General features: G+C 40.1%; 2 protein-coding genes and 1 long non-coding RNA gene across 11 annotated transcripts in view; 2 read left to right on the top strand and 1 right to left on the bottom strand.

The window, feature by feature from the left end:
• USP33 (ubiquitin specific peptidase 33) overlaps nucleotides 1-4,285 on the top strand; it is a 42,347-nt gene extending 38,062 nt beyond the window's left edge. For 4 of the 7 annotated variants that reach the window (XM_037403779.1, XM_037403780.1, XM_037403778.1 and 1 more), the window contains 3 exons: nucleotides 150-252; nucleotides 1,018-1,086; nucleotides 3,070-4,285. In XM_037403779.1, coding sequence (XP_037259676.1) covers nucleotides 150-252; nucleotides 1,018-1,086; nucleotides 3,070-3,227 — 330 coding nt within the window. In that variant the 3' untranslated portion in view covers nucleotides 3,228-4,285. Of the gene's footprint in view, nucleotides 1-149; nucleotides 253-1,017; nucleotides 1,087-3,069 lie in introns of those variants that run through there. The other 3 variants (XR_005106683.1, XR_005106682.1, XR_005106681.1) reach the window with 2 other exon arrangements.
• Nucleotides 4,286-6,413: 2,128 nt separating this feature from the next.
• Nucleotides 6,414-16,316, bottom strand: LOC119155310. The gene is made up of 2 exons (XR_005106684.1): nucleotides 10,308-16,316; nucleotides 6,414-10,074 (listed from the first exon to the last, which is right to left on the bottom strand). It is a non-coding gene; the product is annotated as an uncharacterized LOC119155310 (long non-coding RNA).
• A 78-nt stretch (nucleotides 16,317-16,394) lies between these two features.
• ZZZ3 (zinc finger ZZ-type containing 3) overlaps nucleotides 16,395-25,344 on the top strand; it is a 64,085-nt gene continuing 55,135 nt past the window's right edge. The window contains exon 1 of one of the 3 annotated variants that reach the window (XM_037403784.1): nucleotides 16,395-16,546. The gene's annotated coding sequence lies outside the window, so the exon portion shown is untranslated. Of the gene's footprint in view, nucleotides 16,547-16,961; nucleotides 17,058-25,344 lie in introns of those variants that run through there. The other 2 variants (XM_037403781.1, XM_037403783.1) reach the window with 2 other exon arrangements.

Genomic DNA, 25,344 nt, shown 5'->3' with positions numbered 1-25,344 from the left:
GTTCTGATGGTCAGTAGTTCTTAAAAATGTTCTGTAACAGTGTAATATTATGCTGTTAATAATTACAGTGGTTAAAAGAGCTCAGTAGTTTAAAGGAAAAAAACCACAAAAAACCACAACTGAAAAACATGGATTCTTTGTCGTTTCAGCTTAATAGAGCATTCCAAGAAGAAGAATCTCCATCAACGTTTTACTGCATAAGTATGCAATGGTTCAGAGAATGGGAAGGATTTGTAAAGGGTAAAGACAGTGGTAAGTTGTGCTCCATTTCAAAATATGGGTGATCTTTTTTTGTTGTCATATAGTGGTACTGTTTAAGTAAATTGTTTCTGCTTTTGTAGAAGGCCATAGGAAGAACAGACAGAGAAGGCAACAAAAGTTCTTAAAGCAAACATCTAAGACACAGGTTTTGTAGGTTACTAATATATCCAGGAACCAAATTACAGAATATAGTCGAATAATTCACAAGAATGGATAATGGGATAGTTGTGGAAAGAATGTTTCTTGTTTGCAGGGGGTTCGCTGTTAGCAGCAGGAAAATTGGATCGAAATACAAGGAGGGGGTGGATTTTGCTGTGCAAACTGATAGATAATGCTACAGCTTCTGGAGGAAAGATGACCTCACTGTCACAACCTAAACTCATAGATAACTGAGTAACAACTATAGTTATACCACTGTAGCCTACTTTAGGTTCCTCTAACGTTTTGAAATGGAAACACTGATAGAATGTTCTACGAACTTGTCTGAGTCTGCTCTAGGACAACTTTGCTAGGGGTAAGAATTAGGATTAATTTGTGGTTTACATTGCTTGAAGACTTACCGTAATAACGAATGCTTTGAAAAACTTGCTCTTAACTGGAATTCTGATTAGCTTTTAACAACTTTGAATGTACTGTTAAGCAGTACAAGAACAAGCAGTAAGCAAATGAGCTATTTCTCCTTCTGTTTGAAAATAGAACTTCCAACCTGCACTTTTTGCAGCTCTTCCAATTTTAATTATCTTTCTGTCACACTAGATCCCCCTGGTCCTATTGATAACGTGAAGATTGCAGTAACAAAATGTGGAAATGCTGTGCTAAAACAAGGTAGGTGTCCAGTACTGCTGCAGCTTTGGGCTCCATATGATGTGTTTGCTGAATTTTGGAACATACATTATGAATTCTTTTTTTGAACTGTTATCGTAAAATGGCAATTCCTAATGAATCTATGTAATGTCTGTTTTGAGACCAGTTTATTCTTAAAATAACGAATTTGTATCTGTAATTGACTAATCCAAGTGCAGAAAAGTGTAGAAGGAGCTGCAGAGTAACTTTAAAATGGCAAAAGTGTGCTTTGGCTTTGTATCACTTGGCTTGATTTGGGTTTTCTTAACATAAATTGGGAGGTGCTTGGCTTGTAGACTGTCATGCATCTGTACATAGTTAATTGAATCTTAAAACCTCATTTGAATTGAAAGCTACTTCTCACAGAAGGAAATAAACCACAGTAAGTAAATGCTGTTGCTCCTTTTTCTGCAAGTTATTTTTTCCCACTATACATTGCAAAAACTTCTCTAGCATGCAAAGATACAGATTTCTTTGTTCATCTTTACAGTCAGATGCTCGATACTATTAATTCGAAATGTGTAGGTACAGAGAAAAAAATTCTAATATGGCCTGATTTATAAAGAGTTTTTGCTTCCTGTGAATATTTAGTTCATTCTAGCTCAGCTTAACAAAAAAAAAAAATTGCAGCACTAAGATTAACATTTATTTTACTGAATTTTTTCCCAATTTAACTTAATGCCTCAGCGTGCAGTGGACCTACCAATGGCAGTTTGCCAGAGGCCACTAGACCCTGCATAAACCTCACCAATTGTAGAATGTCAAGAGTGTGTTTAAAAAAGGAGTTCTTCAACTCTTGAGTTCTGCAGTGCGTTATAATGGTTTAAGTGCTTGTGCAGAATTCAGATACAAGGTATGAAGTGTCTGATGTGTAGCAAAAAAACCCCCCACCAAACAATAAAAATAAACAAACATGCAGCTCTTGGTACCCTTCCTCTTTAGAAACTTTTTATACGTATAGTATAGTAGTAGGCCTGAGGGAGCAGGTGGTGTGGACAGAAAAGTATAAGAGGTAGGGGGAGAAGCCTCCTTGTTATGGCACTGCCTTCTTTGGGGTTTTGGGCTTTTTTTGTTTGTTTTTGAAGTAGGAGGGTGCTGAAATTAGGCTTAACAAGACAGATTAATAGTATCTGATAAGTATATTGGGGGAAACTTGCTGCAGGGCAGGTTTTTGATGAGTGGCTTAAAGAAGAGGGGGTTTATTCTGGTAGGATAGAAATTTGTCCTCTCTGCCTAGGTTAGTGTGAAGAAATTACTTCAACTCTATCAAACAGAATCCTTGTGTTAAAACCTAAAGGGGCAACGTGCTGATGCTCCCTTGCCCTTTGCCACTATAAAAGGTTGTGTAAAATCAGAAACGGTTGTTGGATGCTGACTTGAGACAGGAGAGAGCACTCTAGCCAGAGGAATGGAATCATAAACAAAGACTAATCAGTGAACAAAAAGAAGTCAGGCTGACCCTACGTACAAGGAGCATTAGTGGGGCTGTTAATGTGCTAATAGTGTTTTCTTTTTGGGGTTCTGAGAAATTCACTGTGGCTCTCACACTTTAATTCTTTACTACCAATATTAATTTATTTGATGATACAAGAATCTTGAGTCCTTGAACTTTACTGTGTAATTGATGGGACTGCACGTTCTTATATTAATATGTGAATCATTGTTTCCTGTATACAAAGAGCTACCAGGTAAGATATCAGATGTTTATCATAGAACCTTCATGTGTTTTATGCTTGAGGTATGTTAAGTTCTGGATAACTTAGAGCAGGTAGTTGTAAGAATCAAGAAGTATAAAATTAACAAAATACATCATTGGGTTTGGCAGTTGGTACAAGATAAAGCACAAATTTAGCGTAGGGTTTATAATTTGAATCTATATTATATTTTCCTTTTTGTATCTCCTGTGGACTTCAAAGAAATAATGAAAGAATTATTCTAAATAGTAATTTTTTAAAATGTTTTCAGGTGCAGATTCTGGACAAATATCTGAAGAAACATGGAATTTTCTTCAGTCAATCTATGGTGGAGGTCCAGAGATTATACTCAGACCACCTGTTCCTCCAGTAGAACCTGGTATCTTGCAAACAGAGGAGAAGATTGAATTAGAAACTCATGGTCTGTAGCTATTGAGAAAAAGATGAACGTGTAAGGAATCCAGCTTCCTTACAAAATTCCCACAATACATTCCTAAAAGTTTTATTCTCTTACATCTACTGGAGGCACAGCTCACTGAGCATTACATTAACTACAGAATAGTAAGTTGAAATACGTATTACAGTTTGTTTAAATAGAGGCTGTTTCTCTGTTTTGGAAGGCATGTGGTTTGTACATTTGGAGTGTTCGGTCAATGGAAAAAAAAATGTAATTTCTGAACTTTTTGGTATAAGTGAAAATCCTGTTACATCCTTAGACTTGAAAAAAAGGGGACAAATTTTAGGGATGTTCAATAACCCTTCTGATTCCTGATGGGGCTTCTGATATCTACAGACTTTTGCCTGTCTTAATTGTACAGTCTTGACAAGCCTAGGTGTATGAGTAGTATATTTTAAATGGATTGCAATCGATGATAAAGAAAAAGGATTTTAATTTCCTAAATGCTCAGGAAAAAAAATCTTACTTATTTTGCACTGTAAGTATATGAAATGGGTAGTATATAACATCCAAATACTTACTGTATTTGAATGGATCAAACAGTGTAGACTGAATATTGTTTTAGTCAGCAAATGTCATAATTTATTACCTACTAAATTTTACATCTTCTTATAGTGTTCTGTAACTCTATAAACTGGCTAGTGTCTTTAATAGTATATGTGACAAAAAGATTTAGTCTTCTCTAGGGTAATGTTTGAGAGCATGAAGTGTGAAATGTAAAGCGATTATGGACATGAGTGATATAAATTTCAGAAATTAAATTGTCTGGTCTCTTGAATTAAATTCATAAACAGTTCCATTTGCAGGATTTTATTGTATTGTTAAAAATTTTCATTGGCATGATGACCTATAATGTCAGAAGCTGGATAAAATGTATATATTGCAGAACTTAACTGAATGATTCATATTGGAATGCAGAATGGCACTTGCTCTTGTTTTTGCCTGATACTGTTACCAAATAAGCAGCATTATTCAAGGCTGGATCAATAATAATAATAATAAAAAAGATTAAACTGTGGAAGAAGGGGGGGAAACCTTTCTTAAATGTTTTTCGTTTATTATATCAATACAAAAACTTTTGAAGTAATGCTGCAGTACTGCTCTCACACCCATTTAACTATATTTCTTGAACTATATTTCTTGACCACTTCGTCTAGGCAATGATGTTGACAGTTCTAGCTCCAAAGTACGAAAATGCTGACATAATATTCTTTGGGATGATTTTATATCTAGTATAAAATCAAACTGCTTTTGAACTTTGTAAAGCACTTGAAGCCATTGTGGTTAAAAAGCCACCTGTAAGAGTCCTAAAGAAAATGTCCTCTAAACTTAAGTACTTGCTGTGTAGGAGGCATCAATTCTGTATGAATGTAAATCTCAGTATTTTCCTCAGCCTACCCGAGAAGAACTAAAGCTAAAAACAGCAGTGCAAACGAGGGGTGAATGGACAGCAATATGAAGCGAATGATTGTATGGCTGGTACAAAGGAAAAACATGTTTCAATTTCATACTGCTTTGTAGGTAACTCTTGACCAGCCTGTTAAATTTCTGAATTTCTGCTGAAAGGTTCTTTAAATTTCAGAGGAGGTTATGAGACGACAGCAGCTGAGAAGCCTTGCATGTACCTGGATTTAAATATAAAGAAACACTGAGCAGACAATGTCTGACAATGCATTTGGACAATTTTATATTAGTAAATAAGGCAACTCGAAGTTAATATCGTGTTACCCCTGTATGTAAGGTAAACACAGCAGTTAAAACAACAGACTTGGCTTACTGTTAAGGTAAAGGTAACTTGCTTATGAGCAGTCAATAGTAACTTGCTGACCTTGGCTTCTGAAAGGCTGTTCTAACTCCCCACCTCCATTTTTTGTCCTTTTTTTCTCATGTGGGGGTTTCTAAACTAAACCTGGTTTTATACTGTCGTACTGTATGGTGATCAGGTTTACAGGTGTATTCAGTGTTTTCATTAATAATCTGGATGGTGGAACAGACTGCCCCTGTAAAACTTGCAAGAGAAAAATGGATTGAGTGTTAGGGACTATCAGCTTGTTGGGGGAATGAAGCAGTTCTGTGTTAACTCTTAGTCTGATGCTACAATACCCAGAATACTTAAAATACAGCGATACCAAAACAAAACCTGTTCTGGGTAATAGTAACAAAAGCATCAGATGTGAGGCACAGGAGGTAATTATTCTGCTCTACTTGGTGCTGTGCTTGTTGTGAGATCTCATCTGTACTGTTCCCAATTTTGGATGCTATATGATGATAAATACAAGTTGAGAGGTTACCTCAGAGAAGAGCAACAAGACTTAGTGTTGAAAATGAAGTTGTTCTCTTGCTTAAAAGAATGCTGAAGGTGCAAGACTTCCAGTGTGAAAATAGTTGCTGGATAATAGTGAACATTTTTTCCTAGATGAGTATGGATATCTGTCTCTGCTTTAGCAATGCTGACTTGTGCTGGGTGTAGGTAGCCTATTAGAAATCTAGATGTCTTCTAGCAGTTTTGTCAGTCTTCTGTCACCTCTGTGACCCTGGTAAATGGCATCTTCACACTACACCTGTCACGCTTTAAAAAAAATAGTCCTGAGTTTGCAGACATGAAGTAGATGTGTTTGTGTTTAAGACAGTTCCAAAGGGATAACCGTCTTGTTTTTAGCCCTTTGAGAGTTCTAGAAGGGATTTTGTGCCACAGAAATGTAAGTAGCATTTTAAAGTAAGACAGTGTGGGAGAAATCCAGATGGATGGCTTGTGTATGCTGGAGGGAAGGCAACAATTCAGAGAATAGGTTAAAGAGAAGCCTTTACTGTGAAGAGCTGTCTGATTCACAGCATAGAAAGAATGCATCTCAGGAAGGGGCTGTGGAAATTATTTTTTTCCATAAGCCTTTCACCAGACTATTTGGATTCTTTGTTCATTTGTTTCCAGTTGAGGAAACACAGCAATGTGTTTGAGTGCCAGGGAAGCTGTCATTTCAAGAAGGGAAAAATCCAGTGGAGTCCTTGTTTTAGGCCTGGGAATCTGGATTTGAGCTGTTAAAAGCCTGTTGTTTGGTCTGGTGCCTTTAATCTGCTCTTCTGGAGCAAACTGCATGGGGGGTGTGGGGAGCTCACCAGCTCAAAGCTTGATTTCTCTAAATTTTTGAAGGTTTTTTTTTCAAGTAGTATAGCTAAGTGTTCATCTAAACCCCCAACATCGAGGAGAGTTCTTCAGAGACCGTGTGATGTAGCTGAAAAGTATAATTGGAGGGGAAAAGAAGTAGCAGAAGAGCTACTGAACTATTCAGTAGTAAAATAAGGCACTTCTATAATATGCTTCAGAGGTGAGAGCTAAGTAGTCCATCTGCTTAATAAAGCAAATAAAAATGTCCTGCTTTGTAGCTGTAAAATTATCCCATGTAATAATTCTACTGACTTGAAGGCCAGTCTTGTCCTTTCCTGTGACTGGAATATTAAGAAATGAAGGAAGTTCTGAAGACAATTCTGTGATGCAAAGTCATTGTTTAACTTGGGTAGTCCAGAAAGCTGTTTCTGTGAGTATAACCTTAAATTAGTCCTGTGTCTAGGGATATACATATATGTATGTGCGTGTGTGTGTATATATAATGAGAGAGAGATAAATGCACATAATCTATTTCTCCAGTCTCTTGAACTGTGGATGGAGGCACTACAATAATTATTTTGGGTTCTATATTGTAATAGTGATCTTAAAACCCAACCTTTATCAGATGTATCTACTCGTTTTCAAATTGACTGCTCTAATGGGTGTCAACCTTCCCGTCAGTAATGGCCTGAAAGTTTGCTAGGCAATTTGGAGACTCCATACACTGTACAAAAGCTTTATCAAGATTAGATGAGCAAGGGAAAAAGCTCTATTTATTAATTCGTATCAGAAAAACTCAGAATCATTTGGATAACTCTAATATTTTATTTGAATACTATTGTCACTGTCAGCTGTTGAGCTGCCTGAATGCAGCAAAAAAATGTTTTAAGGTATCCTCTAGTATGTATTTGACAAAACTGCTTTGGGTGGCGAGATGCTAGAAGACTGCCAAATCTGAATTCAAGGGAAAACCGCCACACCCAGTGTTGCTACATGTCCCTGACAGTGGTAAAGAGATCTTGCATTTGAATTTTATTGTCTAGATACCGTGCTATGACTTGCAAACCTACTATTTGCAGCTGGGTCAATGGAAGCTAATTTATTTAGGGGTTTTTACTTAATATGTTTCTTCTCCCCAGCGATACCATATTTGATGTGGAAGTTCTAGTCTGTGTAGCTTAGGTTGGGAGTTATATAGTCATGTGGGAATGCTTACCATTCAGTTGGCAGAGCTGTACTGATAGGAGTTAACTTCTGACCAACCTATCTAAGTAGAGATGTTAGAAGACTGAAGTTAACAAGGAGTAGTGCATTAGTCCCTACTCTGGAGGCTAGATGATAATATACTCTTAGAAATCTGTCCTTTCAGTAGAGTGCAATGCTCAGTGACTTCTGAAATAATTTATATTTAAAGCCTTTTGTAAATTCGTATGGTCCTGTATTTTGGTAAAAAGAGCCCCAGGGCAAGGTAGTTTTCATATAAGTAATCTGTTGAGTTAGTGGTATGTCCCACTGCCAGTGGGATATCAGCATAAAGTATTAGATACATGTTTGGCTATAAAATGCATTCTGTGGATGAAGCAGTTTCCATTTGTGGAGCAAAAGTTAAGTGTCCCCATCTAAGGCATACGATATCTGGTGTCATTTGATGTGCTGTACTAAGGATCCTGCTTCTCAGACTCGAAACCTATATAGTGATTGGCTTTTTCCTCACATAAGATATCCTAGGTTTTCTTAAAAGGACTAAAGCTGACAAGTTTCTTTCAAGTTAGTATTATAGGCATTAAAAATAAATGCCTATAATACTATATGCTAAAATTTGATTTCTTTTATTGATAGATTATCCTGTTATACTTAATCTAAACTAATTTGGAAAATTTACAGGAAAACTCAGAGATTATCTGCTTAAAGGGGCAAGTGGTTTCTTCATATTTACCATACAACTATTTTATACTGAACTAAGAAAATTCTGTTCCATTTATTCCTTTTGAATTCCCTATATACATCTGGCTTAGTGCAGTCTAAGCAATTTTCTCACTGAAAACCTTTCAGCTCTTCATTTTGCCCAGGAAATGAGTAAAACAACTAGGCTTTTTCATTCTTCCAAACAGATGGCTTCTCTGGCTTCCCTCTATACTTAAGCCATCTAGAGCTGACAATTAGCAGGAAGCAAAAGAAGAGTTGCATATTTCTGAAGTGTCACAAAGACAGACAAATCACTTTCAGCGTTATTTCACAAAAAAATATCTGGTTGCAAACAAACTTGGTTTATATTAGCCTTCAAAATCTTAGCAGATTAGAAAATAGCCTTGTTCAGTAAAAATTTTTGAAAGCACTGGTCTCACAGTGAAAAGTATAACTTGTTTCCTTGAATATATTTTATATGTAGCCGTTTAAAACATGTGACTTGAGCGTAGCTTCAGCCTAGCTTTCAATTGTTCAACAAGGTGAGAAGGCTGTTTCTCCGTAAAAACCAGTGTGAACACTGCCACACAATAAAACAAAATGTCATCTGTTCATAATACATTTAATATTACAGATGTTTGCTTACAATAGCAGAGTCGTGTTTTTCATAGAAAGCTGGTATTATTCACTCTATCACAAAACTTTGCTCCTTTCTGAATGTGTGTGTCAGCTGAGACATGCAGCTAGAAAAAGGTCTATTTCTGAGAAAAATATCACTCTGATAGGTTTTATGAATTGTTAGTGATACTACATGACAAGTTTCCTTACAAGGGTCATAGATGGATATATGGGCAGACCTAAGAAAATGCAGTAGGAACTTGATCACTCAGATAGGGTTTTTATAAGATGAATAAGCAAGAAATTTAATTTTCTGACTTGTTCAAGATTGAGTTGATTAGCTAAAAGGGTAAAATACAAGTTCTGGTTTTTAAAATGAGCAGACATGAGGAAACACAATTGACACTTGACTTACTGAATATATACCATTATGAAATGAACTGTCAGTAAAAAAGTAAAGTTGGAGTAATAGGAATATGCTGGTTATTTATGTAGTTTTGATATGCCATTATGCAATGCTAGTGAAACTCAAATAATTTATTTTTCTTACTAGTCATTTGTTAGCAGCATGGGAGGTGCAAAAATAGAGCAGTCACCATCCACAAAATGTTTTCATAATATAAATGAAGTTAGAAGATTTCATTTCCAGATATGTTCCTCCCTTTTCACTTGGAACTCACAAACTTACTCTATTTAAGAACTTCAGTAAGATCCATTTTTGAAATGACTTACAACATGAGAAAGTAAATCTTAAAGTACTTTGTTGGGAAGAATAAAGAGGGTAGAGGGGCATTTGATTCTTACAAGTAAAAAAACTTAGCTCAAAATAAATTCTCAGCTGTCAAAAATAAAATACAGCCATTTTTGTCTCTTACCTCACAGGACAATGCTAAGACCTTTTCATTTTCATTGTTTGAATAGGTTTGCCCAGAAATGAATATTTTTCCAGGTGACTAATTTTGTTCTGCCCAGTGTGTTTTTTAATGTAGATGTTCAAACAAGATGTCCTGGTTACCATGGTGATACATTGCCCACCGCCCCCCCTTCCCCCCCCCCCTCGGTTTTCCACTGAAGTGCCAAACCCAAATGACCAGAGATGCAGCACTTGCTCATGCTGTGAATGCACGTTTGTTTCCACCAAGGCACACACCTTCTCTTTAGGACCAGATGCAAGATTAGTTTGAGATGTTAAGCTGTAACAAAAGAAATGCACTCAGTCATGCCAAAAGGTTAATTGACCAGCAGCTATCAATTCAGTTAAACAATAGTTTCAATTAAACTTCTAGTCCAGTACTGAGGTTTTTATATTTAGACTCACTTTACAATTTAACTGTAAAAGCAAGAAGACGTTTATTTAGCTATGAACTCTTCCTTGGTGTCTCATCTTCTGAGTAATTTTTAGTAAGGGAAATGTACTCGCTCTTACCTTGTTTCTTTGTAGTATAATTAATTTGCTTTCCAACCAAGCAGGGTAGTGGAGATCATTTGTCTCTTTTAACTATCTCAGTAGCAATCTGAACTTCATGTGTGACCCTGACTTTGCACACTTGAGTGCAGAGGCTAGTGTTCCTGGGCTCTTTCTGCAGATAAAAGGAAAAGGTAACGGAGGCACTTTCTAGGCTTCTGCTCTGCAAGCCTCCTCCAGAAGATGTTAAAGTTTACTGAGAGCACTGTTAACCTAAATCTGAAAAGTGCCGACCCTCCACTCTGGATCTGAACCCTGAACAGGGATCTCCCCTTAAACTGTCAGTGGTGCTGGTGTCCACTCCTGTGTGATGGCAGTTAGGATGTGAAAGATTGAGTTTTTATTTAAACCTGTATGAGAGGGCCCTAATCACAAACTAGGCTTGTCTTTAAAAAACTGTTATGTTTGGCAGGGGAAAAAGTGCCTAAATGCTAGGCAGCAATGTGCCAGGTCTTTTTTTTTTTTTTTTTTAATTAAACACATCTTAGTTGAAAACTTATAACCTGTGTTTTTCAGGTTTACACTGAGCATACTACATGTTGTTCAGTTTGAGTAACAATAGAGCCCTTTATTGTGGTGTAGGACCTGAAGGAATATGCAAGGTAGTCAAAAGAGTAACAAGGATACTCCATGACCTGGCATATCTTTATGTAGGTTGTACATAATTCAGAGTATTAATGCAGAACCTCTAATACCTGAGAGTGCTCTATATGTATAACAAAGGGAAGTTCCTAAAGGAAACGGGGAAAAATAAAAGCAAATGTTTGGATAGGAGTGTGTAACTTCTGTAAGGAGTAAGACTCCTACAGGAAGCCAACTAACTTTTAAAGTCAGTGCTGATGTGAACACTCCAGTAAAATAACTGTTAATATGGGCTACAATTTTTCAGTAGCCTTAGGCAAAAACACCTGTGCCCATATAGGTCCAGCTCCCATTCTAATCCCATTTAGTCAAAACTTCCCTGTCTCACATACATGAAATCTTCCAAACCTGGAAGTCTCTGGACTCTTGTTTTCTTGAAGCCCAAGTCAAAGTCTATATCCTAGAATAGTAACATGCTCAAAGCCACTGAAATAAATTTTAAAAATAGTTGATTGAAATATTTTAGACGCCAATAAAAGCTCACTCTTCAGCATTAAAAACTAAGAAGTAGAATATATTCTGAAAAACAAGGAGCTTCCTTTTTGGTGTACTGCTTTTATGTTTAGTTAAAGTTCCAATCTGGAATTTTTAGTGTGGTTTTTTTTTTTTTTTTTTTTTAATGCACTAGTCTAGCAACCATTTCATATCTACCTGACTTTGAAGCCTCTACTGGAATTAGAAAAAGCCCTTTAAATAGGAATACCCTATGTACAAGGAGTGGTTATACATTGTACTAAGTGTAGTCAAATTAATTATTAAAAATAAGTATCAAATCTACTTAACTGTGACTTTTTAGACTGATTTGGATTAGATTGCCCTACTTTAAATATACAGACATAAAATGGAAATAAATTAATAACTTCCTAAATGTGATTAACTTTTATAAATTGACAACTTGCTTTTTCAACATGGAATGTGACATTTTTCAGTAACTGAAGTCAACTCTGCAGTAGTCTGTATGGGTTGTAAGACTTCTAAATTGTCTAATGTATGTGTCCTTTATCAATGACTGGAGATCATTTTGTTTAATGAAGAGCTAAACCTTTGATTTTCTCCTTCCTTCTTCCAAAAAAAATTTTAAAAAAAAGTGCCATAAAACCAGGCATTATAAATTTATGGCTGGAGTGGATTTATTTTGAATAGATATTAGTCCAGATGACCACTTATAATTGTGTGCTACTTACCACATTTGCGTAATTTTTCCCAATTATGATTTTAGTATTTTTTTAATATTTTTGACATGCTGGCTTGCATAACTACTGTAAAACCTTTGCCCAAGTAATATTTGATATAGTGGAAATATTAAAATCATTCATTTTGTTACTGTGTTACTTAATTGATAGTATTGTAAATTTTAACAAAAGTTGTGGCAAAAAGCCTGTATAGTCTCTGATGTAAACTGGCTACTGAAGCCACACCTAAATGAGTCAGTAGGGTATGTCTTCAGACATCAACCAATTTTGTTTAGATAAACCATTTTGCTTCAGGTAAAACCACTGAAAGTGCTTTGTTGTTGATGACGACCTTAAGGGAAATCTAGCCTTTCTCATATTTGTTCTTTACATACGGTAGAATGAACAGGGGGAAAAAAAAAAATTAGCATTTAGGGCTCTCCAGGGAATACAGGAGGCAGAACTGAGCAGCAAAACAGAGGACCTATAACAAAACATGAAGTGATTCTGTGTAACAATGCATATTTAAACAGAAAATGGTCTTAATGCTGTTAAAATGTTTTTTTCTTGTTTTATCTCAACAAAAACTTCCCTTTTATAACTTTAAAATATTTTCTGTAACTATCTGTTGTTGGAATTTTTCTTCTCAAGAATGCCATTTTTTTTTTTAATTTCAGCAGTATATAAATACAAGACTCAAAATGCCACCTGTAAAGTACCTAACAAACAAAATTACTGCGATGGTGAAGCAGAGACTTCTAAGTGTTGTGCTGAGCCAACCTGCATCCCGTCCAGGATGGTTTATTAGATTTGGGCTGTATTGTGGAAGCTGACCCTACTGAACCTAAGCTGGCTTTAGGAAAATTCTCTCTGCAGTTGTCCAGGGCTTATGGTGCAGCCACCCAAGTAGTTCCACACAACCAGCCAGTCCAATGTGGCTTCCCTTCAGCCAGAACAAATAAGCCTGAGCTGAAGTCTGGAGGTGAATTCGGCTATCATCTTCCCCATCCTGCATGCCCTTTTTAAGAGGCAGCGTAAATCTAGAACTGTAGCAAGAACATAAGCCCTGTTTTACTTGCAGCGTTGGGCGGCAAGCAGCAAGAGCTTGCTAATGCTGTTCTTGGGGCATGGTGTGAAGATACTAGAGTAGCTGTCACAGAACTAACTTAGATGTCCTTAGGACCAACTTCTCAATTGTGCTGACTTGTAAAGAGTGAACTTTGTTAATCTTTTGTCAGAAAAAAAATCACATGTAATTTGCTGTAAAAATAGGAGATGCAATTAAGCTATTTCATGGATTGAGATGGGTAGAAGCAGCGATGCTGCCGCTGAAGGCGTGAACTATATAACAGCTTCATGAAAGCTGGACCTTGTGATCTTAGGCAGTGCTTTATACACAGACATGAGCTGAGGTTTCATTGACGTGGAGGGATATAAAGTATCTCAGCTCCCCATTTTGTAGAACATACTAACTTGGGAGAGGAGGGCTGATCTAGTGTATTTTAGCTTGCCCCATTGTAACATGCTGAAAAGCTGTCACACTGTTTTCCCTTGATCAGAATAGTGTGTTGTTTTGTTTGGTGTATTTTTTTTTCCCCACTACCACCAATGCTGATGAGGCCAGAGAAGTTGTTATTGCCCTATAAATGAGTAATACTCAAGGCTGCCCATAACAAATACAACTACCCATTACTGGTACAAGATAGATGCTATGGCATGGAGGAAACAAGACTTAGGAATGTGACGTAGTTTGGGTAGGGTGTATGAGGAGCAAAGGAGGCTGACTGGAAGTGAAAAAGTATTGGAAGAAGCAATGTGGTGCTGCTAGGCAGGAGCATAATCCTTTATACCTGTGAATTATTTAAAAGCTGCTATAGGATACTGTGGAGAAGGGGCTGCAGGATATAGCATCAGTGAATGACAAAGACATTTTTGAACTGTGGGGGCAACAGAGTAGATGTAGCACCCCAGCCAGCTTCAAACAAACCAGGTTTCTCCAGATTTAAATGTAAATCCTCTGGGACAGAGGTCTTAATAAACCTGTTTGATCTCAGTCCTTGCTACACATGGACTGCTTTTTTTCTTCTTTGCATGTTAATTTTCCTCTGGAGGGTTAGCGGAGCTGAACAAACTACCCTGTAGATACACAATGGCTGGATTCAATCCAGGGGAAAGCAAGGGGCATGCAGAAGTTGGGCAAGAGCCTCAGGACTATCCCTTTCATTAGCAGGAACCACTACCTGAAACATCACACCATTGGCAACAGTTGGTCTTTGTTACCATCCCATCACCAGACATTACTGCTTCTTAGGCAAGATGGCAGAACCTAAGTATTTAAGTTCTCCTCAGCAAATTAAAGGCAAATCCTGGTGTAGGGTGTGGTTAGACAATATAGTTGGACTGGTTTAATCCTGTTGCCAAAAAGTTACTGCTGCCAAAAGAGGATCGTCTTGTTCCTCCCCTCTGCTGGCAACACTCCCTCACCTCGTCTCAAACGCTGGCTCTTGTCAGTCTCTGCCGTGAGCCAATGCAGCTTATTTTCTAGCTGAAAACTGCCACAGCAGGAACAGGAACGGTTTCGTGGTGGTTTAGGAAGTCCGGCTGGTTTACCATGTGTGTAGGTGGGCACTGGGCAGCGGGACAGAGTGCAGGGCAGGGGAGAGGGGAGGGAAAGAGTGCTGCCGCCTGTGTCAGCAGGCCATGGATTAGCTCAGCTCCGCTGCTCGGCTGCACCCATAAACGGCCGTAGGAATCTCAAAGGAAGACATCAAAACCCACAATCGATTTAGCACTGCAGCAGCTGAGAAGAACCCTCAGTCCTACGTCAAAGCACTAATGCTTGTCCGAAATCCAATAATATCTTTAGCCACTGCGACTGCTTAGCTAAATGAATGTATTTCTAAAAGGACTGCAGTTCTGGCGCTTACAGGTGCTCCTGCAATAATGCAGAAAAGCACCCTTCCTCTTTCAGATTCGGCCACGCAGACAGAAGACGGACTGTGTGACAACAGTGGTGTAGAGGCAAGAAAAAAAAATATAATTTTTTCCCTCTCTTGCGGGATTTCAGTTGGTGTGAATCTGATCACAGGAGAAGACCTCCAAGTCAGCAAGATGCAGGGAAAAGTGAAAACTGCTTGGGAAAGTGGAAGGGCTACTGAGTTTTTTCTACAGACTCTGGCCTTGCAGAATGAGTGTCTATATGACTACAATTAGTAGTCTAACTAACAATTGGGGCGATTAGGATTTACTAAATATGCTTTTTTTACAAAAATATCAGTCAGTCGAATTACTGTACAGCCAGTGATGATTTTTGGAAGCAATTGAAAATATTCTTCAGTATTTAGTCACCTGTTACAGTAAAACTGTTTTGGCTTAAGATCTTTTAGCAATTTAGGAAGTTACTGATTGTTCTTAATGGAAAGGTTCTTTAATTTCACGATTACTTAACAGAGAACTTGGATCTTTTGCGTTTCTGGGCTTATACGAAGGTCTCCCAGATACGTTGTAACCGTGGTGTATCGGGAAAACCACAGTGAGAGGTTACAAGGCCAGTAAGATACACGCAGTAGTTCCCCTCCCTCTGCAGGAGCAGGGAGGTAAGGAAGCCGCGGGAGCAGGCTGCGCGCATTCGGTCGGAACTGCCGGTGATCACGTACGCGTTAGCGGAGAGCCCGGCACCACCAGCACTAAGAGATTTGAAAGCGCGACTGGCCCGGATCTGGCCGTGCTCCAGAGGGCTGGAGCACCCCGCGGCGCCTGTTCCCGGGGCACCGCCTGACGCGGGGCGGGCGGGAGAGCGGCGGTGAGCCCCGAGCGAGAGCTCCGCGGGGGCAGCCCGGCCGTGGGGCAGCGCCCGCCGCCGCGGCCGACCTGCGAGTCACCCGGCGCTGCCCGGCACGGCGGGAGCACCCACCGCCGCCGGGCGCCGCTCCGGGCCGCGCCGCCCTCCTCCTCCTCCTCCTCGGTCCGTCGCAGCCGCCCGCCCTCCGTCCCCGTCCCTCGGGGCGCCCCGCCAGGCACCTGCCCCCAGCGAGCGGCGGCACGTCCCGTCCCCGGCGGCACGCGGGCCGGCCCTCCCCTCGGGGCATGCCGCAGCGGGGCGCCCGCCCGGCCCCCACCCCGCCCGGGGGCAGCGGGCCGCCCCCCGCCCGCGCCGGGCCGGCCGCCTCCGCCCTCTGCCAGCAGGCGGAGCTGCAGGGAGCGGGTCCCCGCCGCAGCGGCTGGAGGGGGAGGGGAAGGAAGCGGAAGGAGCCGCCGCCGCGCTGAGGGGAGCAGGCGCTGTGCGGAGCCGCCGCCGCTGCCTGGTGCGGGCGGCACGGAGGGAGCGAGCCGCGCGGGGGGCTGCGCGGGCCGGCCGCGCCCGCCGCGCCGAGGAGCGGCCGCCAGGTGAGGGCGCGGGCCCGGCCCCGGGGGAAGGGGGACCCGGATGGTGCCGAGTTCGGAACCCGCGAGGGGAGGGGGAAGGAGGAGGAGGAGGAGGGAATGAGAGGGGGGAAGCCCCCACGTGACCAGCGCGTGCGGGGAGGAGGTGGCGGCTCGCGCGCCCCGTTCGAATCAGCTGGCCCGCAGCGGCGCCTCGTGCGCATGCGCGACGGCCCCGCCCCCCCCCCTTCGCCCCCCCGTTCCCCCCCCTCCTCCCCCCCCCCCCCCCCCCCGCAGCGTTACGTGTGCGTACGTGTGTCCATGCGCGCGCCCGGCGCGGCACGGCGGGGCCGGGGACACGTGCACGGCGCCGCGGCCGCCATGTTGGGTCTGAGCTGAGTGCGGGCGGCGCGCGCGCGGGGCCGGGCCGGGTCGCGGGGCGGGCGCGTGGGAGGAGAGGAAATCTCGCGAGGTCGCGCGGTCCCTGCGGGAGCGGGCCGGCTGCGGGATGGCGGCGCAGCGCTGGGCGTGCTGGGTAATGGTAACGGGGGCCCGGGGGGCGGGGACCCTGGGACCAGCCTCCTCCCCGCCATCGTGCCCCGGGCCACACGGGGAGCGGGGCGGGGTTGGGCGCCCCGGGGAAGCGCGACTGGCTCCGCGTCGCTCCCTCCTCCCTCCCGCCCCGGCCCTGCCCCGCCTCACCTCAGATCACCTCACGCTGCCCCTCGCAGCGCCCGGGCCGCGCCGCGGCGGCCCCCCTGCGGCGGCTCGCCAGAGGAGCGCAGGCTGCCGCGTCGGTGCCCGTGCCGTGTCCCGTTGCTCGCTCCGCCCTTCGCCGCCTCTGCCCTTGCGTCGGGGCCCTCCGGCCAGTGCCGGGCTTGCGGGCAGCGCTGCCGGTGCTGTCCCGGGGCGGGCGGCGTGCCCCGCAGAGCCCCTTGGCTGCCCCCCGCTGTCCCGCCGTGTCACCTGCCGGGCAGGGCGCCCGACGCCGCGGCGCGGGCTTGACTGTGCGTCTGGCTGCTCCCGGCTGCCCTCACGGCTTCCAGCCTGGCTGCACGGCCCGAGGGCCTCTGCCCTTCCTCGGCCAACCTGCAGCCTTGGGCCGTACCCCCCCCCTCAGCACTTCGTGGTGTTTGTTGTCTCGGCTGCTTTTCCCACCTGCCCATGCTGCTGCTTCTGTACTCGTTCAGGTTTCTGCTGCTGAACCCAAACTGCTCCTACCCTGTAGGAACACTGATGTTTTAAGGATGTGGGGGTCCAAAAAGAGAGATACTTAACATCACAAATCAGATCTCTCTTGAGGTTATGATGTATGTCCCGTTTTGTCCCAAACTTGTAAAATAGATTTCTGTTTTCTCTTGTATTTGAAAAAATAATTCCAGTAACATCCAAGTGTCCCAGCTCAGCAGTATCCCCTTTGTCTCCTAGTCCTGATCTCTCTTTTAAGGGAGAGCATATGGTTCTGCTTCTTCCTTATGGTGTCTTGTATTCTGTCCCTGACTAGACAGGAACGGTGGCAGTTTTTGTAGTCTTGGAGTGTAACTCTGCATTTTACTGATCTGGTTTTAGGCTGCACATAGCTGATACTAATTTTCTCTAAGAGAATATGTTCTTTAGGCTTTGAAGTTCCAAGCTTTATTTTGGGAATATCCTTGCGGTAATCATTAGTAAATAAATTGTAGTAGCTCTTCAGTGGTTGTCCAGATATTTGCCTGTTTTCCATTGATATTGTCATTATTGCTGTACTAATAGCATAGTGATCATTTACTGAGGCTTTTAGGGTGAAGCTCTAATTGTACTCTGTATTTCATATTAAATACTAAGTTGTGCAGCCTTCTGAGAATACGCTTTTTGGGTGTATTTCTGTCCTGCGGTTAGATACTATGCTTACCCCCTGCCTCCTAGCTGCTGCAAGGACTGGTGATCTAGTAGGGACCGGTAGGTTTGGGGTTAGCAAAACTTGATTCTTTTCATAAGCAAGTATAACTTTTCAGAAAATAAGCTGACAAATTACTGTTGCAGTTTGTTTTCAAGTATTTTTTAATCTTACTGTACTGTTTCAGAGTAATAATACTTGTTTAATCAGAAGGGGAAAAAAGTTTCTTCAAGGAAAAAAAGATGGCATGTGTTAAACAGTAGGGGAGAAAAATGCAGTTCTTTTAAAGTGAAGAGTATGTGATAAAATGTACAACAAGATAGCTATCAGGTGAAATTTTCACCCAGTTGAAGTCACTCATGAAACTCCCATTGCTCTAGAAGGAGTTAGCAGTTGGTGATTTATTGTGTGACTTCTAGCAAGCCATTCAGAACCTGAACAACTTTGCTTGCAGCCTTTCTCCAACATTGTCATGCTTATTTCACAAAAGCGTTCTGTCTCAGATTTACAGTAAGGGACTTTGTGAAGAACTGTTGCATGCTACAACCGTGTCTGTCTGTAAGGACCTTAAATTGAAACACTGCTGATAATTTATGTGTCTAGTTATTTACTCCAATATAAGTAGTTGTTGTAATTCTCAGTTGTACCACTATTAACTGAAATTATTTTTTCTTTCGCGTTGCATGCTCCAAGTGTATAATTACCAAGAGACAGGCTGTATTAAATAGCTTAGTTACTAAGCTATTTAGTCAGGAAGTTCAATCGTATGTTTTGTCTCATAATTTTTAACATTTCTGGAAGAAGAGAAAGAGCAAATAGAACTTTTTAGCTCAGTGTTGTTACGGATTTAATGTGCAAAAATAACTAGATATCTATTTCACAAAATTTGGGAATGTATCCTAGTATGGGCTTCTGTTCTACAGCTGGACAGCATGTGACTGCTTTGATATTTATCAGTGTTTCTAACATACTTATGTAGTGAGATTCCAGTCTGCTGTCCATAGTCTCACACAGAATGAAGGCTTTACTCTCTCAATATTTCCAAAAGACTTATAGGTGTTTTTGTTTCTGGTTCTTCCAGATCATTCTATGTACTTTGGTTAGGTTGACTTCTGGTCAGTCAGAGTTGTCTGATTGATACAAGGTGGAAAGACTTTCACTCTGGCCTTTCACCACTTTGTTGGGTAAGGGAAATAAGAAATGTTTTCTTAATGTTTCTAAAAGTACTTGGGAAGTTGGAACAGAAGTCTTTGCAGTCTGCCCTGCTTCCAATTGTGGTTCTTTTCTTGTTGTGAAATGAGTCTTTCACGTTTGAAAAGCTCTCTTTAAAGTCTTCAGAGGTTATCTGTTGGGGTTTGCTTTGTTTTGGTGTTCCCAAAAATGGAAGTCTTTGCATTGTGTGGGAACTGATGATACAGGTCTCTCCCATCATAAAGAACCAGATTTGCAAGAGATAACTTATTTTTTCAAGTATTCAGCGCTTGCTTATATCCATAGATTTACATTGCACTCACAGTTCTAGAAATACAGTACAGTAAGACCTGTTGTTTCCTTTCTTTAGGGTTGGTTTAAACATACTTAGATTATTTCAGACAGATATTTGTAGAACTTGTCCTTAAAAACCTTGAGCAAGAAAAATTCTGCCACTCTGTAGGCGGGAGTGAAGTTGCAGAAAGTGAGAAACTCTCACCTCTGTAGTGATGAAGATTTTTTGGGTTTTTTTTTTGAGAGGTTTTTTTTTCCCTTCAGTTTCCAAATTAAGTGTTCTTTGCTGGAAATCAAGCTACTGATGATAAGAACTTGCTTCTGGTAAACTTTACACTCTTTAACACTCAAGGGTATATTGTTCTAGTTTTAAAAACCTTGTAAATATGTTTTCTGCTTCAAAAACTGGTTTGGTTTGGAACAACCATCATGAGAGTTTATTTTAGTTTTGTGAAAACCTTTCTGTTGGAGTAACTTGTAAAACACACTTAAGAAATGCAGAGCTCAACATTAAATAGTGTGTTCTTTTATTGGACACTGCTTTTCAAACAAAAAGACTTATAAGAAGATTCTCTGATTAAGTGCAGCTTTGTAATAAAAATACTTGAGTTTGGTTTTGTGGCATAGTAGATTGATAATTTGTACAGTTTGTATTCAAAATTCTTGTATTAGTTTGCATTTAACTGCTTTTCCTTATACAGGCAATTTCATACAAGAGTTATTTGTATCTTCAAACAAAAAGCTTAGTAGCTTAACTTACAATAACTGTTCTTTAAAGTTACTTTGATGTTTTGATGCTTACAATGAATTTGGTTAAATGTAGAAATACAGAAAGGTCAGCTAGTCCAGTCCTCTGGCCTTTGGAAATATACCGAGATCATTCCCTCCGATGACAAAGCTCCTCTTTGTGTTACTTGTTTCAGCAGCTCATCGCCCCATAGTTAAAGTTTGCCTGATACTCAATTTAAATATTTTTGCTTTTCATTAAGGTGATTGCTACAAGGGAAATCAACTGTTTTCTGAAGCAACAAGACAGAAAGCAATGTTTTATCTATTAGACTGCCATTAGCTGCTTTCCATTCTTTCTAGTTTTTTGAACTTCTTCGGACATAGGAATATGAATGTTGGCAAGATAGCCAATTTGGTTGTCCAGAATTTTAGAGATTTTTTTCACTAGTTGAGATTTACATGCAGTACTTTAACACAAATATTTGTTTTGGTTAGTGGTGAGTGTGTATGTGCCAGACAAACTAATGGTAAGAAGGGTAAAAATTTCCCTTTCAGAGAATATGACAGTAGTAGAGCAGTGGGATCTTGTCGGTCTCTTACAGCTTTGTCATGAGAAATACCTAATTTGTGTGCCTAAAATGGAGTGACTTGAACTTTAAATAAAACAATTAGTTAGAAAATGTAAAAGTCAAGAAGGAAATGAGTGTTCTTGAGAGTTTGTCTGTTGGTACATAAATGGTAACATCCTGCTTTTTGTGGTGGTTTTTGTTTTATTGGTGTATGTGTATATATAGGTATGTAAGATCTGGATTTGTCAGGGCTCGTGATTTTTTTGTGAATTGAAGTGTTTCTGTAGTATCTCTGCTACAGGAAAGAAACACAGGTGTATAAGCCCAAATTGAGAACTGGAGGAGCTAAGCAACTAGGTTACTGTGCCACATACAAATACATTAAAGGGGGATGAGAGTAGTAGAGCCTCCCCTGTATATTTGTGTTTGAAAGATACTTTGCCTGTACAGTAGTGTTGAAGTTAGGGATTTTATCTCCACAGCTAAAGAATCTAGAAGCACCAAAAATAGATACTGTCAGGGAAGATTTGCCTTGCTGGTTAGTTACTTATTAATTAAATGCTTTAAGGACAGTTCAAATTAAAGACATGCATTGAGTAGAATTGTGCAGGTATATTTTCTGAAACTAATCCTGTTTAGTCTTTCAGTTTGTGACCTGAATGCTAGACCAAAGCAGATTTGCTAGACTGCCGGGACAGTACAAGTCTGAGAGGGAATACAAGTCTTTGAGTGTGAAATGGTCTTGACAAATTGCATGAATGACCTGAACTATATGGGATGCAGTTCAGTAAAGAGAAACACAAAATAATATGTTTGGATAGCAATAATAAACTTAAATATGAGAAACAACTGCCTGGCTGGGCAACAATTCTGCAAATAAGCAGCTGTATCACAAAAACGAACACGAAGGAGTCACGGCAGTTACATAAAAACCCGAGTCATACTGGGATATATGAACAAGATTGTTGTTGCATGTAAGATAAAGAAAATCTTCTGCACTGCCCAGTGTAAGGCCTCGCATGTTGTGTTGTCCTCATTTTTGTTACTCCAAACAGATTTGGACCAATTGAAGAGTAGAGAAGAGTTGCAATAATGGCCTTTAAGGAAGGACTAAAAGAATTGCCCTTGCTTAGGCAGTGGCAGGGATGGGGAGACTTAATAATAGGCTGCAAATATGGTAAAGATGGCTGCAGAGAAGAATGTAACAAATTGTTCTGGCTACATATGATAAAAAATAATGGTCCTAAAGAGCACAAAAGGAGATTTTGATGTTAGGAAAAACTTTCCAGCTCTACAGATAGGTAATCACGAGGTTAAATACCTGAGAGAGGTGATGGGATATCTATTGCTGAAAGTGCTCTATAAGAGGTTAAGTAACCTCTTTTTAGAGGTGATTTAGGTATCATTGTTCTGTCCTTGGAACAAGAGGTAGGATGACTTGTCAGTGTTATATCTCCATGTTTTTATGTTTTTTGTAATTTTGCTGGCCATGATTTCAGAAAACAAAACAGAACTTCATGTTGGAGCAAAAAAAACCCCACAAACCAAACCTGTAAGATTTAGTTATAAAAAAATCATCAAATATCTTGATTAAAGGGTTTTTTTATAAAATGTTAAAGCCTTCTGTGATGTAATATTGAAAATAACTTTAATAGAGTCTTCATTGTAGATTTAAGATCTTTGACTTACCTTTGTGGTTTTTATGATCCAGTAGAAAGAAACTGAACTAGTCAAAGTCTTTCAGAAGTTTGTTGAAGAGAAGCAAAGTTTAAAAGATTAAGTCTAGGGAGCCAGGGAATGAAGTGCATTCCAGGCTCTGAAATCATGCCTCTTCACCTTCTTCCTGTAAAATAGTTAACACTTATTATCTGAGAGATGTATTTTGAAGGGATAATTGTCACTTATAAAGTACCTTCAGGTTCCTGCAGAGTTTGTTATATAAATATGATATCTTTTAGAATTGGTTTGTGTTCTGTGAGTTAGAAATAGATTTCGGTCTTTCATGCCCATTGCTATATAATAGTCACAATATGGAAGAGTCTGAATAGAAATGTATCTGTTCTACTATATACTAGTTTTGAAAAAAAATTCTCCTTTGAGATTATTTTTTTAGGTGATTTAAAAATATTTGATTAAACTGGAAGAACTAACCTTGCCACAAATCAATTGTTAAATCTTTTTAGGATTAAAAGTACTGGACAACTTGATAAAACTTTGTTTTCAACCAAATTTCATTTAATGAATTATTCTGCACTTTTTCTATTCAAAATCATCTGCTTACACTCTATGTGACCTTGTTCAAGCTTTTCTGATTTTTGAAATGTGACAAAGCTGCCTTGGGCTTGATGATGAATGAAGGGTAGGCTCAGCTTCACATATGTATGTGCTCTGTAATTAGGAAAAGGCTAAAGTGACACAAATTCTGTCACATTCTCAACATTTACAGTGTAGAGGATTTAGATAAAATAATGCTTTCAGTCTATTACTGTCTTATTGTAATTAGGCTTTTAGGGCGTTTTTCCATCTCACCAGTGGTATGGGTTAAACTATATATACTTTTAACTTCTCAGGGTGTCATCATTCTGTTTGTTTTAATTGATGGGAAATTGGTCACTAAACCATTGAGAAACAAAAGTTTTGGTAACTGATATGGCACTGGTTTTAGATCCTGATGCAGTGTTTGCTTACATAGAAATGCAGTAGGACATGTAAATGCAGTAGGACATGGTGGAAGTTAATTCTAGTGGGTTTGTATACTTTATTTCAGTTAAATGAATGTGATCTCAAAGCTGTTAATGAGAATCTTATTTCCAAAAATCAATAAAGAAAGAATGCAAATACTGTTCGTTGTATTAGTATGATGTCAGAAAAGGGACTTGTTCCTTTCCTCAAATATTTTAAGTCTTCCAGGAATTTTCCCTGTATGTATCACTGCAGGACAGAGGCTTTTTTGTAGAGTATTATAAAGGGGTCACAGTATCTCATGCAGTAAGGGCACAAAGGCTTAAGTCTTAGGCAGAGACAGATCACCTGTTCCCTAAGCTCCACCTGAAGAGCTGAACTGAGAAGAAATTGTCAGACAGAACTGTCTGAAAAAGACTGTTTTAACCTGGAGTTTGGAGAAGCGTTTCTTGCAGAGTGTACTAGGGGAGTGTATAGGCAGTGACTGACTGAAAAAAGTGGAGTGGAAATCTATCAGCATTTCAACAGATGCTGGGGTTTGTTTGCTTGGGTTTTTTTCTGCTTCCAAGTGTATAAAATTTCTTCAGCAGCTTTAGAAATTGTATTTTATTAATAGTTCTAAAGTTAGAATATATTGTTATGTTTTCTTTTCCACCCACTACCTTCTTTTCATTTACTTATGCTTTCTCTGTACATGTCTGAAAGTCAGAGTATAACTAGCACTGAGTTTTACTGGTTAGGTATGCATGATTATATTGCTTTTGTTAGTAACTGCTCTGTCTAAATTGTCACTTGAAAAGATTTAACAATGTTTCTGTACTTTGCTATGCTGCCAGCACTGTTCTTTGAATATTTCCTCAAAAGCTAGGCTTCAGGAAAAAGGAAGCTAACCAGATGTTCCAAGTTCTTTTAAATTCTCAGTCTGCAACTTTTCTGTATTTTTTTACAAATTATTTTGCCCTGGAAAAAATAGACAAAATAGAAAGCCACTACAGCTTATAATTTTTATTTTTTTTTTATACTAGTTTTCTATTTTTAGCAGAATCATGGTGTTTATTGTGTCAGTATTCTGGAGATTCTGCTACATCCAGTGCATTATAAAAAAGCAGAAAGGCTGAAAAAAGTCATTATTTACAGTAGCATTGTGGAAACTGCAGTTATACAATTACTTTTCATATATGCTTGCATAGTTCTAAATCCATCTGTGAGGAAGTGGTTTCTAACAGAACTAAGTGTAGTTATGTCATTTCTCTACAGTTAGGTCAGCTGAGACTTCTCTGGATCATACAATTGGGAATCCACTGATCCTTTTGTTAAGAAGGCTCCTAAGATACTTCAGATGGAAAAGGTTCTTACATAGCTGCTGTCTCACAGCCAGTGCTGAAAAGAAGAATGAGAAACATTTGCTCTTTGTATGATGTCCTAGTGCAAATAAAGCTTCCCCCCCCGCCCCGCCCCAAAGTGAAGCCTGTGTTTTTCAG

The sequence above is a fragment of the Falco rusticolus genome, chromosome 11 (genome assembly GCF_015220075.1).
Source record: "Falco rusticolus isolate bFalRus1 chromosome 11, bFalRus1.pri, whole genome shotgun sequence".
NCBI classification, from domain to species: domain Eukaryota; kingdom Metazoa; phylum Chordata; class Aves; order Falconiformes; family Falconidae; genus Falco; species Falco rusticolus.
Note: the sequence above shows the minus strand (reverse complement) of the source record. Positions and strands in the feature narration are given on the sequence as shown.